The 13,547-nt window shown below is 46.8% G+C and overlaps 3 protein-coding genes across 3 annotated transcripts; 1 reads left to right on the top strand and 2 right to left on the bottom strand.

The window, feature by feature from the left end:
* Positions 1–821: 821 nt before the first annotated feature.
* Positions 822–6,327, top strand: FSST1_005006 (ankyrin repeat domain-containing protein; the record flags this gene model as incomplete). Its single annotated transcript, XM_083231237.1, has 5 exons — positions 822–1,521; positions 1,586–1,610; positions 1,664–2,257; positions 2,313–2,586; positions 2,644–6,327. The coding sequence occupies 5 exons, from the start codon at positions 822–824 to the stop codon at positions 6,325–6,327; spliced, it is 5,277 nt and encodes a 1,758-aa protein (XP_083088436.1).
* A 1,112-nt stretch (positions 6,328–7,439) lies between these two features.
* FSST1_005007 (DUF3433 domain-containing protein) lies at positions 7,440–10,409 on the bottom strand (the record flags this gene model as incomplete). Its single annotated transcript, XM_083231238.1, has 1 exon — positions 7,440–10,409. One exon carries the CDS (start codon positions 10,407–10,409, stop codon positions 7,440–7,442), a length of 2,970 nt encoding a protein of 989 aa, XP_083088437.1.
* Positions 10,410–11,591: 1,182 nt separating this feature from the next.
* Positions 11,592–13,163, bottom strand: FSST1_005008 (major facilitator superfamily domain-containing protein; the record flags this gene model as incomplete). Its single annotated transcript, XM_083231239.1, has 3 exons — positions 11,592–12,741; positions 12,790–12,893; positions 12,942–13,163. The coding sequence occupies 3 exons, from the start codon at positions 13,161–13,163 to the stop codon at positions 11,592–11,594; spliced, it is 1,476 nt and encodes a 491-aa protein (XP_083088438.1).
* Between the last annotated feature and the right edge of the window lie 384 nt (positions 13,164–13,547).

Below are 13,547 nucleotides of genomic sequence, written 5' to 3' on the forward strand. Positions count from 1 at the left end.
TGTGCCTTTATCTACACCAGAAACAAGTACTACGCCCGAGTGGTATGGCGAGGGACATGGGTCATTGGCATTAGCCAGGAAGTTCTAGAAACACGGGAAGCTGTTGCCGGGCTTTATTCCTTGGAACTGAAGATTGGACATGCACGTATTCAAGAGATAATCAACTCTTATGGGGATGCTACACATTACCTTAACCTAGGTACCCTGTGAGATAATCCCACCTACGCCACTTTGGCAGATGCGAACTGAAGGTGCTTAGATACTCAGATAGGGTAATTGACAGCTCTTTACCCCTTTACTGCAATATCTACGCCTCTTTTTAGTCCAGATCTTTCATTCAGGTTGGCCCCCTAATTCTTAGGGCACAAAAATAAATAGTCTAAGCATCATGATCTAAGAAGTGTAAGCTGTCCCACTAATTTCGTCTCCCATACTCCGCGCCTAATGTTTCTCATACCTTCATATATGGGCTAAACCTCGACAAACAAGTCAGGGCTATGCCGGATGAGTGATAAAGGTTATATAGATAATGCTACAAGACCGTTGCTCATGGAAGTATCTCACTCGTGGACTTACCGCAAAATTAAATACCTGGGAGTATTTTTCTACAATAGTGGCTTGCTCTAGACCGTCTGTCCTCCGTTTTGAGTCGGACGTCAAGAGGTTTGCAGAACCCCCGCGTCTATAAAATGGTGGCTGAAGCTTTGATTTCCCGACCCAACTTATAAAGAGTGCTAAAGCCTTCTCCCAGCACACTTTGTACACTCCATCAATGTCATTCATTCGGACGTTTTGCTATACCTTGGTAAACATTCGCCACAATGGAAGTTGCTGCCAGTTTGATAGCAATTGTGGACCTCTCCGTCTCCGTCTCGTCTGCATGTATTAAATACATCAGAGGAGTAAGCAACGCGGCCAGCGAAGCTACGGCACTACATGAAGAATTAAGCTCTCTCCTACGCATTATATCTCGACTTCAACTTCCCTCGGTGTCATCGAGCCTGAAGATAGAACTAGAGCCAGATATCAAACTCTGTCACGATGACCTTTTGGAGCTGCAGGCAAAGCTGCAGCCGGCTGAAGGCATTAGAAGGATCCGCCAGATTCTCGTCTGGCCATTTAAGAAGGATGGAGAATTTCAAAATGCGTCAATGCGGATTCAGAGACACTTGAACATTTTCAAAAAAGCTATTGCTGTCAGCACACTCGAGATAACAGCAGATATCAAAGCACAGCTCCTCGAACTACGAGATGCACGCGAGTCTGACCGCGCTCTCATATCGGACAGTATTGGGGTGATAGATGCACATCTATGCGACATCAAGGAGAGAATGAGCGACAATCAAAGGAAGGAGCTTACGACGTGGCTAAATGCTGTTGACTGTGAGTCGAACTATCGGGATAATGTCGCCCTGGCAGCCTCAAACACAGGATCCTGGTTCTTTCAGGAAACAGGGATTTTTGCGCAGTGGTTGAGATGCGGTGCAGACTCACCCAGAAACATTTTGGTTCAAGGCGAAGGTGATTCTAATTTCTGTCTACAATTATAATCTCCGCGAAATTCACTAACCCGCCATGATTATAGCCGGAGCTGGGAAAACAGTGCTTATGTAGGCCACTACTCAAATGCATTTCGATATCGTGACTAACCAACCGTTGGTAGGTCGACTGCCATACAGGCTGCTCTGTCAATGGAATTTCCACTGTCATCCAATATCTACGTTGGGTACTACTACTTCGACTTCAGAAGCTCTCAAAAATTACTGCCAACTTCTATGCTTCTGTCCTTGTTACATCAGCTCATCACCGACATGCCGACCTTTCCAGAAGCAATCGAGAGATTGCGAAGCAAGTATCCAACCGCGGATCTGGTGCCTGTATCGGAATTAACAAGCATTCTGCAACAGGAGTATTCCAACTTTGATTCGGTGTTTCTATTCATCGATGCTCTTGATGAATGCGAGAAAGTTGATCAGTTATTGAGTGTCCTTAAAAACTTGACACGCAACACTGGGCCCTGGGCAGATGTGCGGTTTATGTGTTTCAGTCGTGATGAGAGTGGCATCAAACAATCCCTTGAGCCCTCAGGATTCTCTGTACAACTACTGGAGTATGCCACAGTGGTCCAAGATATTGAATTATTTGTAACAGAGACAATGCGTAATGATACAAACGGCAAGTTCAGAGTCTTTCGCGACTCTCCGGAACGACTTCGAAGCGATGTGATAACCACATTAGTACAAAAGTCGGGTGGAATGTACGTATTACTTTGACGCCCTCTATACGAGATGACTGCTAATAACTGAAAACAGGTTCCGCTGGGTGCAGTGTCAACTTGACGAGATATCGCGTTGTCGAACAGCACGGGAGATACGAGAAGCTATCAACAACTTGCCATCAACCCTTACAGAGACATATGAACAGATGTTTATGAAAATGTCCGGTTCCGATCTCCGCAAAGCCCAACGGATACTATCGTGGCTAATTGGAACGGATGGAGAAATGACCGCCAACATGCTCGTCGAAGCATTGACCATCGATGAGGATAGGTTGGAGGTTGATGAGGAGGATCGTCTGCAAAATCCTGTAAGTCTCAAATGATGACGTATTCGGGTGGACGATGATATATGTCTTGTCAAATAGGGTGAAATTCGTGACATTTGCAGAAGTCTCGTCAGAGAGTCCGACCACACTCACCGGTTTCAGAGACATGACTACAAGATCATAACTCTTGCACATTTTAGCGTTGAACAGTATCTTCTTTCGCCGCAAGCTGGCAAGTTCAGACTCGACTTGAGAGACATTCACCTTCAGCTTTCCAGAGCTTGTTTGGCGTACAGTACCTCGCCTATCTGGGAATCAATCAAACAATCAGGTTCTGAGGATGATGTTGTTGCTGAAAATGACAGGGATGTGGTCGAGTTCTTGGCTTACACATGTGGAGACATATTTTCCCATCTCCAATATCAAAACGTTGAGTATGACCTCGTCCATTATATAACTGGCCTGCTTCAACAGGAACACAGGCTGAGGAACCTTGATCGAAATTGCGCTCTAGTCAACTACTGGGCGGATTATCGTTCACCGTTCAACCCGTCTTTACACATCGATGCCAGAGGTGGACCTTGGGGTATATCAATGACACAGCTTTTGGACGGTCCATTACGAATCGGACACACCTCGAGCTTCCTATCAAAATCCATCGTGGCAGGATTGTATCCCACGTGCATTTCGTTGATCCAAAACACAGTCGACTTTAGTGGGATTGATGATTATCAACAGACTCCTTTCGCCTTCATCGTGGCTACATGTAGGATTGACCTTGTACGACGCTGTATACTTCAAAACAAACAAAGCTATGAAAGGGCTACAATCAGCAATATATCAGAGGTTGGAAATATTCTGGAGTCGATTCTGAAAAGCACTGTCAACGGGCTCTTTACAGCCATCATGGCCAAATGGGTCAATGGATGCCACGAGCTTTTTGCAGCAGCTCTTGAATATTTCGATTTATTTAGTGACCGTGCTTACGGCACTAAAGTATATCTCATCATGATACGGCTATGCTCTATACTTAGCGCTGAGGAGGGACTTGAAGAGTTCCTGGCATCTCTTCTCTCCCATGCTTCCAGAAGCGTACGAATGAACGCCCCGGCAATAAAACAGCTCAAAGAAGAGGCACTCTACGTCTCTGTTCGTAAAGGGAACGCAGAATGTGTTCGAAAACTGCTTGCCTCTGGAGTTTCTCCAACCGCCAGAATTAACCGAGCCTCCAATTTAAGACTTTTACACCGCCGATACGCAAACAATGTAACTTTGGAGGAGGTCAATAAATATTGGCTTAGCCATCTCGACCCTGCGGTACTCCTAGATAGGATTGACACCCACTCCAGAGATTGGGAGTACGCGGAAGAAGAGCCCAAGATCATAGCCACCATTGGCATGGACAATACTAGAATCAGTCGACTTCTTATCCAAGGAGTACATCAAGAGTTTCTACATGACGAAGATATTCTCTTACCCGCTATTAGGTCCTGGCTTCCCATGGTCGATAAACAAGGACATACTGAGGATCTTGAAGTCCTGCGATCTCTTCTGTATGACTATCTGCAGCAACCAGAGAACAAAGAAAAGCTCAACTTGGCACTCAACATTTGGGCGGGCAGCAAGGAAGGTACCCAGATCATCAAACAGCTCGTTGCGAGAGGTGCAGACCCAAACAGCTCACTTCTCGGTGAGAACTATCGCAATATCAGTACGCCTCTCGTGGCGGCTTGTCGAGGCGAAGGCTTTGCAAACGTCGAGGTTTTGTTGGACGCGGGGGCTGATCCGAACCTTGAGGCAAAGTCTGGTATGCTTCCCTCGGTGGCATTATTTGCGAACTCTTGGTGCCCCGTGCTAGATCGGGAGCGGATATTTGACCTTTTCAAGCAACACACGCCATCATTAAAAACAAGTATTGAAAGGCCATTATTTCCACCGCCTACCTTCAATACATACGGTTATGGATCTCGAGACGGGTCTGTAATTTCTGCAATAATCACAAGCCCCATGAGGTACCATATGCCAGTGGAGTTCATGGAGTCTCATGGACTCTTGGACGACCTTGATAAGTATCTACCAGGTGATGAATATGGAACTCCGTTGATTGCCGCTGCAGCAACCGGTAGCGAAGCTGTGGTTGATCTTCTCATTCAACATGGTGCAACCACCAATGCTCCAGGGCATCCTAATACCGAGTGGTCACAACCAGCACTTGCTGCTATTCTTAGCGAACATTGGGATTTGGCATTGAAGTTTCTGGAGGGGTTTGACGTATCGTCGTACAGAGCGCTTCAAGAATGTAGAAAATGGGCAATGTCGCTCATGTTTGCTATTCAGTCGGATAACCAAGATGTTGCTCTGAAGTTGATCGAAGGCGGTGTCGATGTCAACTTCGTTATGGACCAGGGAGCTTCGTACTACCTACTATACGACATCAGAGAGTCCTTCCATACCGACATGGATAGGATAAAGGCGCTTCTATCTGAAACAGGGACCCAAATGTATGCCGCATGTGTTGCTGGGAACCTGACCCTGATCAACAAGTTACAGCGCATTGGGGCGACCCAAGAACTAGCTCCAGGATCACCATTTGGGGACTTTCTAACAGCAGTCTGTGGGTCTGAAAATGTTGAAGCGGTTGAGATGTTCCTTCAACAGGATCACAATGTTAACAAATGCAACCCTGGCCGAGAGAAGTGGTGTCCCCTCATCGCTGCTGTAGAAGTTTCATATAGCAGCGCCGCAGACGAGATTGTGTCACTTCTTATGGGAAAGGGAGCCAAATTCGATATGTCATATTCTTTTGAGAATGAAGCCGCACAACCGAGCAGTCTTGAGTCCTTGCTTCTAAAATACAGCAAGTCTCTGCACTTCTCATTGCTGTGGAAGAGGATGTGGGATGATTGCAGAATTACGGGACCATCCATACTCTATGCGAAGCCTTTCTTTGGAAACGTCTTCATTGCTGCGACTCAGGGATGTGACGAAGATAGACTTAAACTGATAGCTGGACAAGAAGGCGTGGATGTGAACCGTGAGGAGAGTTGTGGCATCTATCCAACAGCAATGATCGCGACTCTTGACATGAAGAAGAGTTACAGGGTCTCGGAACCTCTCCGTAAGCTCGGGGCAACTGAGATATCGACCAGCCAGATGCTCAACTTCACTCACCCTTTTCGAGCTTTGACCGGCGACATTGTGAAAGAAAATGTTGGTTTGACGATTGATAATAGCTTTTGGGGTAACATGATCACACTCTGCGTTAACGTGCCGATGGCCGTTCCCTTCCTCCTCCAACAAGGGGCCGACCCAAATGAGGTTGTTCCAGGAAGCTTTTACGGCTCCGCACTCATCGCAGCGTCAGCATTGCTACGCGTAGATGCTATTCTGCATTTTCTCGATCATGGATGCAATGTCAACACCATTGTATCAGATAGCCCTTTCGGGGCACCACTAATCGCCGTCTGTGCAGGCCCGTCACATTATCCATTCCAGTGGAGCTTTCATGAAGAGTACAACCTCCAGGACCCTCCTGGCTGGTCCATGGTGCAGCATGATATGCTGGAACTGTTGATTGATCAAGGTGCTAATGTGGACGTCACTCATAATGGATTTAGCCCACTTATTGCTCTGGTATTATGTGACTGTGAGGAAGAGTATAAGATCAAGGGCTTGAGGCTGTTGCTTGAGAAGGGAGCTGACCCGAATGTGACATTGCCTCAGTGGGGATACAACACAGTGAGTATACACCCTGTCCCTAGCCTGTTTGTTGCCTTCCGATAAAATTGAGGCATGGGTAGAGTACCTTTAACCGCTTCTAATGAATCATGACAGGGGAATGGCAGAAAGATTTGGTCTGCCGTGAGTATCGCCGAGGACAAAGGACATGCGAGAATAAAGGAGATTCTAATTGAGGGAAAGGTATAATCTTAAATATTAATCTCTTGCAACCTCAGCTAGATTGTCTATTCCCCGTTTTAAAACAGAGGCAAAGAGGTTTATAAAATTCTCCGGGTTTTCTCTATAAGAAGACTTATATCAACCATTGAAATCACCAGAGGTCCGCAGAATACAAGGGAAAGATCTGAAAGAATCTGTGGTTTATATTAACATCTGTTACAGAAGCTTTACTTGCATCCGTGGGCGATTAAGGTCGCAGAGGAGTATTTAAACAAGATATCTGATGTGTCTCTAACTGTACTCATGGTGTTAACAGTCAGGCCAACTTTCCACTAAATACCCATCCACTAACTGCCTTCAATAGTTGGCTCTCACTCATATGTTGCGCATCCTGAGGAAGGATCTCTGCTCTCGGGTCACACAGCGGCGAGTCTGCAAGTAAAGCCATAGTACTCCCAATACTGCAGGGATCTCGAGGAAGCGTTCCGCGTATCTTGACAAGAAGAAAACCTATGAGACTGAGAACCGTCATAGTGGCAAGAAGAACTTGAAGAATGAGTTTTGATGTTGCGTCGATGATGAGATGTGTTATCTCTGCAGAGTAAAACCCAGTTGTCTTCGACTGAAACGATTCCGCAGAGCTGTCGTTGGCGGCACTTAGAAGATTGGTAGCAGAGCTCTGTTTTCTGGCTCGGACATTGTGATGTATGACGTGTCTGAGGTATTCATCGTACTCTTCCGTCACCGCCTGGACTAAAAGCCATTCGTTCTCAACCCCTTCTAGATTGCTGCTTGTGTAGCGACCGGGTCGATGAATTAAATGATTGAAGAAAGAATCATATTCTGTATCTAACGTCCAGTCGTTAGGAAAAGGCAAAAGAGTCTCATTTAAAAACCCTTCGATCTTGTACCCCAGAGTATGCGCCTTGGCATCATTCTGCACCATTCTATAGTCACCTTGTTTCTGCACATCCTCAATTCCACTAAGGGATGGACTACCATTGTAAGTCACTCTCACTGGCACTTGCCTTATCCTTTGAGAGCAAATAAAGTGCAGTAACGTTTGCTTCAACAAACGGTGTAACCTTAACCATGCCAAAGAGTATGCCTACGGATGGACAATCGGTGGAGACCTGACCAGCAGCTGACTGAGAAAGGTCAAAGTACTTTCCGATTGAACGTGGATAAGATGCCTCCAGTTCAATCTCAAAGGTAAGATTTGCATAGCCGTCGACGGAGGAACCAGAGCACCGAGGGTCGATTCCTGGGGGCTGAACGGCGACCAACGTGCCATTTACTTGGTTGAATTCGCCTTCTCGTCCGGCATGGACTTTGTAGGTAAAGTTTCTAGTTGATATGGCGTTTTGAGGAATAACTGTACAAGTCAAGGCGGGCTCGAGAGCCATGACATTGTAAGTGTAATTGGCACCACTGCGTGTACCGTCGGAATTGCCTGATAAGGTTATTTCGGGGACTACCATGGTTTTCCAAATTCCCGGGGGTGTTTTAGCACCACCGTAATGCACTAGGTTCAAAGCAACAGCTGCACCCCCATCAGTAGTAGGGTTAGAGAACCAATTGAGATCCCAATTGTCCACAGCCGCGGTGGAAGGATGGTCAACGATGAAAGAGTTGACCGGTAACCAAAGACCGGAGACTATGATAGTCAAGAAACCCGCGATTAGTGTTGCTCCATTCGATGCTGCAGGCCCAAATTGACGGCGCTCAAGAGATTTGAACATGACGAGGAAAGGGTTGACTGATAAAAGATGAAACAGAATGCCCTGATCGGGTCTGCTACTACCAGATCGGAGGTTTGAGAAGGGGGCAAAAATAACTATAGTGGAGTCTAGATTATTGATCATTGTTGCTATGCCGAAGATGACCAGAGTTGATGAGATGCGGATGATGTATGATAGCGTAGTTGAGTCCCCATTGATCCGAACGAAATGACTTTCGCGTTGGACAAGGTGATATAGAAGCTCGAGGATGCCGATTACGAGTAAGGGAGTGAGAAAGGTCGGTATAATCATGGCGATGCGAGCTGACAGTGGTGTCCAGCTATGTTTCTCCTCTATCTCCTTGCTCGTGGTACGGGATACTTGGCGAGTAGATTCGGAGCTGGATCCAGCTTGAACTTCAAGATTCCCATCGATCTTCTTTATAGCAGAAAACCGAATGCCAGCAAGTTTATTTTCCAATTCTCTGGTCGTCAAGTGACTTGAGCCGGTCAAAATAGCTTGTAGGTCGGGACTTTTGGCAAGTATAGCTGCGCTACCAGCCAAAGAGCCAGACATGGCAGGGATCCATTCAAATCGAGCAGGCCCGAGGAAAAATAGTGATAAGCATATAGTACCCAAAAGGAGGAAACATGCCACCATAGTCCAAAGCGCAACAGGCCTCATATGCAGACGATTATCAGTCGTCCACCCTTTCGCAGATCTGTCGATGACGTGTTGGGAAAGAATTGAATCCCTCGCAAACTCACGCGATATACCCTCCAAGACCGAGATAGCCGTGTTCTTGAGAATATTCGTTTGATAAAATGTGTCTAGATTGTCCGGGCGACCAAGCTGGGCATACATCAACTGAAACAGGACATCCGCCGCTCTTGGTTCACTGCCAGTTCCTTTTACTAGTGGTTTGAGGGTAGGCACTTTCTCGTCCACAATAAGGGACTCTGACGTGCGTTCGAGATTTGTCCATAGTAATTCTGCCAATGCGATATTTGATAGATTGCTCAAGAGTCTGAGATCTCCATCAAGGGCAGGTTTTGGGAATGATACGTTGCCAGTCAGCACGTCTAGCGTTGCGTTGGCGGTTGCAATCCCATAACCAATCTTGCATATAAGAGCCGATGACTTGATGAGCTTCATTCCGGTGACCTGGCTCTCATTCCCAGACCTTTTGACGGTAGATTCAAAATCCGCAACAGAGATGGCGTATCGAATATCGAACGACTCCATGTCCTTGGGCCATTCCCTTCGAGTAGAAGGGTCTTCGACACCGTTCGAACAGTTGACTCGGAATGAAGAGTAAACATGAGGTTGTGCCTGGCATGGGCTGGAAGCGTCCATATCAATTGCTGGATCTCCATATCTCACGCCTTTGCAGGGCTCAACCAAGATGCCAGTGTGGTCGCATGTTTCCGAGGTAAAAGTGTAGTTCCGCCATTCTGTGCCATGGTCTTTCTTCGTGCTATCCAGTGCTGACAGTGTAGCATCCTCACAAGATATTTGAGGGATGAATATATCGACAGCGTGTTCAAGACGTGTGACGATGGATGCATAAGTTGTGGGACCAAACCTTTGCGTAACCAGGTCATTCGGCAGTTTCCAATCGTCCTCCTCAGTCGTTGCATTGTTCAGAGTGCTCAAGTATGTCCAGATAGAATTGTCTGATTCACCACCGCCAAAGAGACGGCCATCTGGTAAACTCACACCCCGACTGTCATAATCGTACCAGAAGTTTGTACTATTGAAGGCATCGTACATGGTAGCATTCTCAAATCTCTGCGAATCAGTCTCTATCACGACAAAAAGAGTCGTTGAAATAAGAATGATAAATTTGATGAGGAAGAAGCCCAAAATAGATGCAGCGACGGCAAAATGGCGACGCTTCAGCGCCTGTGTGATGCTGACAACTTGAAAACTCGTGATGTAGTCGAGCAATAAAGACTTGTCGCTTGATGATGGACCGGCTAGTAACTCGCGCCATAGCTCTCTCAATTTGTAGTAATAGTCTACGCGTCTCCAGAAACTTAAAACAAGGATGAGGATTGCCGTGGGCCCGTAGGTCCAAGAGTAGGAACTTGAAGAAATGGAAAGTGAGAGACCGTTGCGGGATGTTATGATACTGTTGAGAACGATGAGCGAGATGGCGCAGGTGATGAAGACAAGGATGAAGACAGCGAGGGCGGCTTTGCTGAGCCAGAATGGCTGGCGTGCCTTTCTGTGCTCTGGCATCAGTTGGAATATTTCTTTTCAGATTTCAAGGTCTAGAATTGCGAGAAAATGGTATCACTGGGGATTGAATGGGTTTTATTCCCGTTGTAGCGCCTTCCAAGGCTGATTTATGCACACAAAGTCCAGATTAGGCACACTCCGAGACAGGCATTCAGATCCTTCAGGAGAATTAGTGTTCCAAACTGAGACAACCAATAGCTCTCCCCAAGAAGTGATACGCTGTCTGTGATTCTAACCAACCTGCATTCTGTCTACCTGCTCATCAGAAATCCAATGCCCACCCGAAGTACACCGAAACCCTCCATCTTGTTTGACCCACTGAAATACTGCAGGACAGATACCTGCAGTCGAATGACTGAGGTTAATAAAGCACAGGAGATGATTCGTCGCTTGAAATAGTCGGCTTGCCTAATTCCCAAACGTATGACTCTAAATTCCACCTGTTGAACAAAAGCTCCGTTGAAACCCAAATTGAGTTCTCTGTTGCTGAAGAATCTAGCTTGATGTGTTTTAATAATAGAGTCACACGCAGCTGATCAGATGAGACCAAAAGCTCCATCTGAAAATCAAGAATAAGATTGGCAATTTACCTTATAAGAAAAGCTGAGAGTAAATGAAAGCAAAGGAAAACGCTTTATAAGGTGTGGTATCATGACATTGCAGGGAGGCGTTGGGCTGGTTATATTACATAGACAATAGTACTTACAGCTTCGGGCGTCGCTAAGAGCGCTCAGGACGTTACTAATGCAGTGGAAGTATCAACAAGCTCCGGTATGGGACTGGAGGATACTAAAATTTGGATGCTCGTAGGCAAGGTCGGGACGGGCATCGGTAGGACAGAGCCGTGTGTAGTAATGCTATCTAGATAGTAAATATCGGGTCGGCAGCAGATGCGCTAGTGAAGTCCGGACTGAGAACTCCCAGTGCAGCCTTCCCCTCTCCGGAAGTTGCCCTCTTTCAAGCGTTGCAGCGTACAGCAGGACTTACTTATGGACCCGAGTTAATAAACGTCCACTTGTGTGACCTGTCTTCATTTATAGAGATAGGCGTACACTTGACTTCAATCTACAGCTGTAAAGACATACACGTTTAACCTTAGTTTCAAGTATTTACTATCTCTCAGCGCATTCGACGCGGACTGAATCCTTCAAGCCAACTATCCTCAAAATAGACATTTACTTCTTAATAAGCATACCGGGTGGTATCAGCATTTTCCTGTCGATCGAGCTTTTTGTTGGATCCTACAAGCCAGAATCTCATAGCCCAAGTTCCTGCGATGCACATGACAGCAAAGGCAGCATTGCTAGACATACCAACCAGATAACGAGGCCCATCTGACTTGGGATAAAGGTATGCAGTATAGATGTAGGAAGCGTTGGCAATAACGTTGACGATAGATAAGCTGACCGACTTCTTCTCTGGAGTTGAGCCGAGCGTAGCTGAAACCCATCCTAGGATCATCGAGTTAACAGCATATGCGCCGCTGGCGAACAAGAAGCAGGCAATATACCGAGCGGGAGTACTGAGTGTTGCACAAGAAATGACGTAGCCAACCAGCGCCATGCCCATACAGGCAGTAATATGCCAGGTTCGCTCGTTGAATCGTCCGGATGAAATACCTGCGGCGTAACCAAAAAATCCAGAAACCAAGTATGGGGGGCAAGTCAAAACCAGGGTAATGGTGCTGTTGAAGCCCAAAGAGCCGACAACAGTGGGGAAGAAGTTATTGAAAGAGCAAGCAGACAGATGCATGTTCTGGATGAAGCAGAACAGCCAAAGACGGGGATCTCGGATAGCTTGCTTGAAACCAGCTCGAGCTCCCTTACTTTCCTGAAGTCCAACAGTATCCTTCTGCATCCGCTCGTGTGCAAGCTGTCGTTCATCCTCTGTCAACCAGCGGGTTGTAAGAGGGCTGTCAGCCAGGGTGAACATGCCGATGATTCCAATAGCAAAGGTCAGAACACCTTCAATAATGAAGAGCCACTGCCATCCCTTAAGTCCGTGATGACCATCAATAGTACCGAACGTCGCGGCCGCGATTAAACCGGAGAACGACGTGGCAAAGATATTGCCTGAGTATAGAATCGATAGACGCGTCGCAATTTCCTTCCTGGTATAGAAGATCGATAGGAGGTAGAGCGCACCGGGATAGAAAGGAGCTTCTGCGACACCGAGGAAGAATCGAACTAGAACCAGACCTGTGTAGTTCTTCACGAGCGCAGTGCAAGCGGAAACGATGGCCCAACCCATCATACAGACGGACATATAAATTGAAGGTCGGACGCGGGAGGAAGACATCAACATGTTGGACGGAATCTGCATGAGCAAGTAACTTTTCACTGTTAGATTGTACGCGTATAAATCATCCGTTATATCTTACCCGACAAAAAGAATCGAGATACACGTGTTGTATTGGGTACCCTTTAGGCCGAGATCATCCTCGAGGCCGTTCAATCGAGCCTGGGCGATAGCGTTACGGTCAAGCTATGAAGTTTAGCACATGATCACACAACAAAGCTCGGCGATACACACGTAGTTGAGGAAGTACATGGCCCAGAGAGTAGGCATGATGCGGAAGTCCAGCTTGCGAACAAGACGAATCTCAGCAGGATCCGTCTTCTTGACAGCACCAGAGTAATCCGCCTCTGGGTCAACAAGGACGCCCCCTTTCTCGGGGTGGTCAGGGATAGACATTTCGATATGGTTGTCTCCAGGCTTCTGCTCAATGCTTTGACGCTTCGAATCGGCAGTCATGATGAAGGACCAAGAGGTAGTAATGATCAACTGATGATTGTGAAGTGAGGAGGAGATGTCGAGGTTGGCTTGGCATTTTATACTTCCTGTACCAAACATCCTGGGAGAAGGACACGGACCAGCTTTCTCCAAGACTATCTCTCTGGGGCCCCGGATTTCCCCCAGATCAGCACTGCTAGACTTAAGTCAAGGCCTCATGGCTCAAACGCTAACCATGTTATCGGACAAAAACAACACCGCCAAGCTGCAGGGCTAGGTTCGGTAGAATCTTTTGACTTGACATAAATAGGAATATTGGAGCCGAGGAGAGGACACTCCGTGATCCGTAATGACATGTTCTCTCTACTTACCGTCACTACTACTACGTTGTTCCGTCAGCCAAGG

Source organism: Fusarium sambucinum, chromosome I (genome assembly GCF_050947815.1).
Source record: "Fusarium sambucinum isolate potato_lamoka chromosome I, whole genome shotgun sequence".
NCBI classification, from domain to species: Eukaryota; Fungi; Ascomycota; class Sordariomycetes; order Hypocreales; family Nectriaceae; genus Fusarium; species Fusarium sambucinum.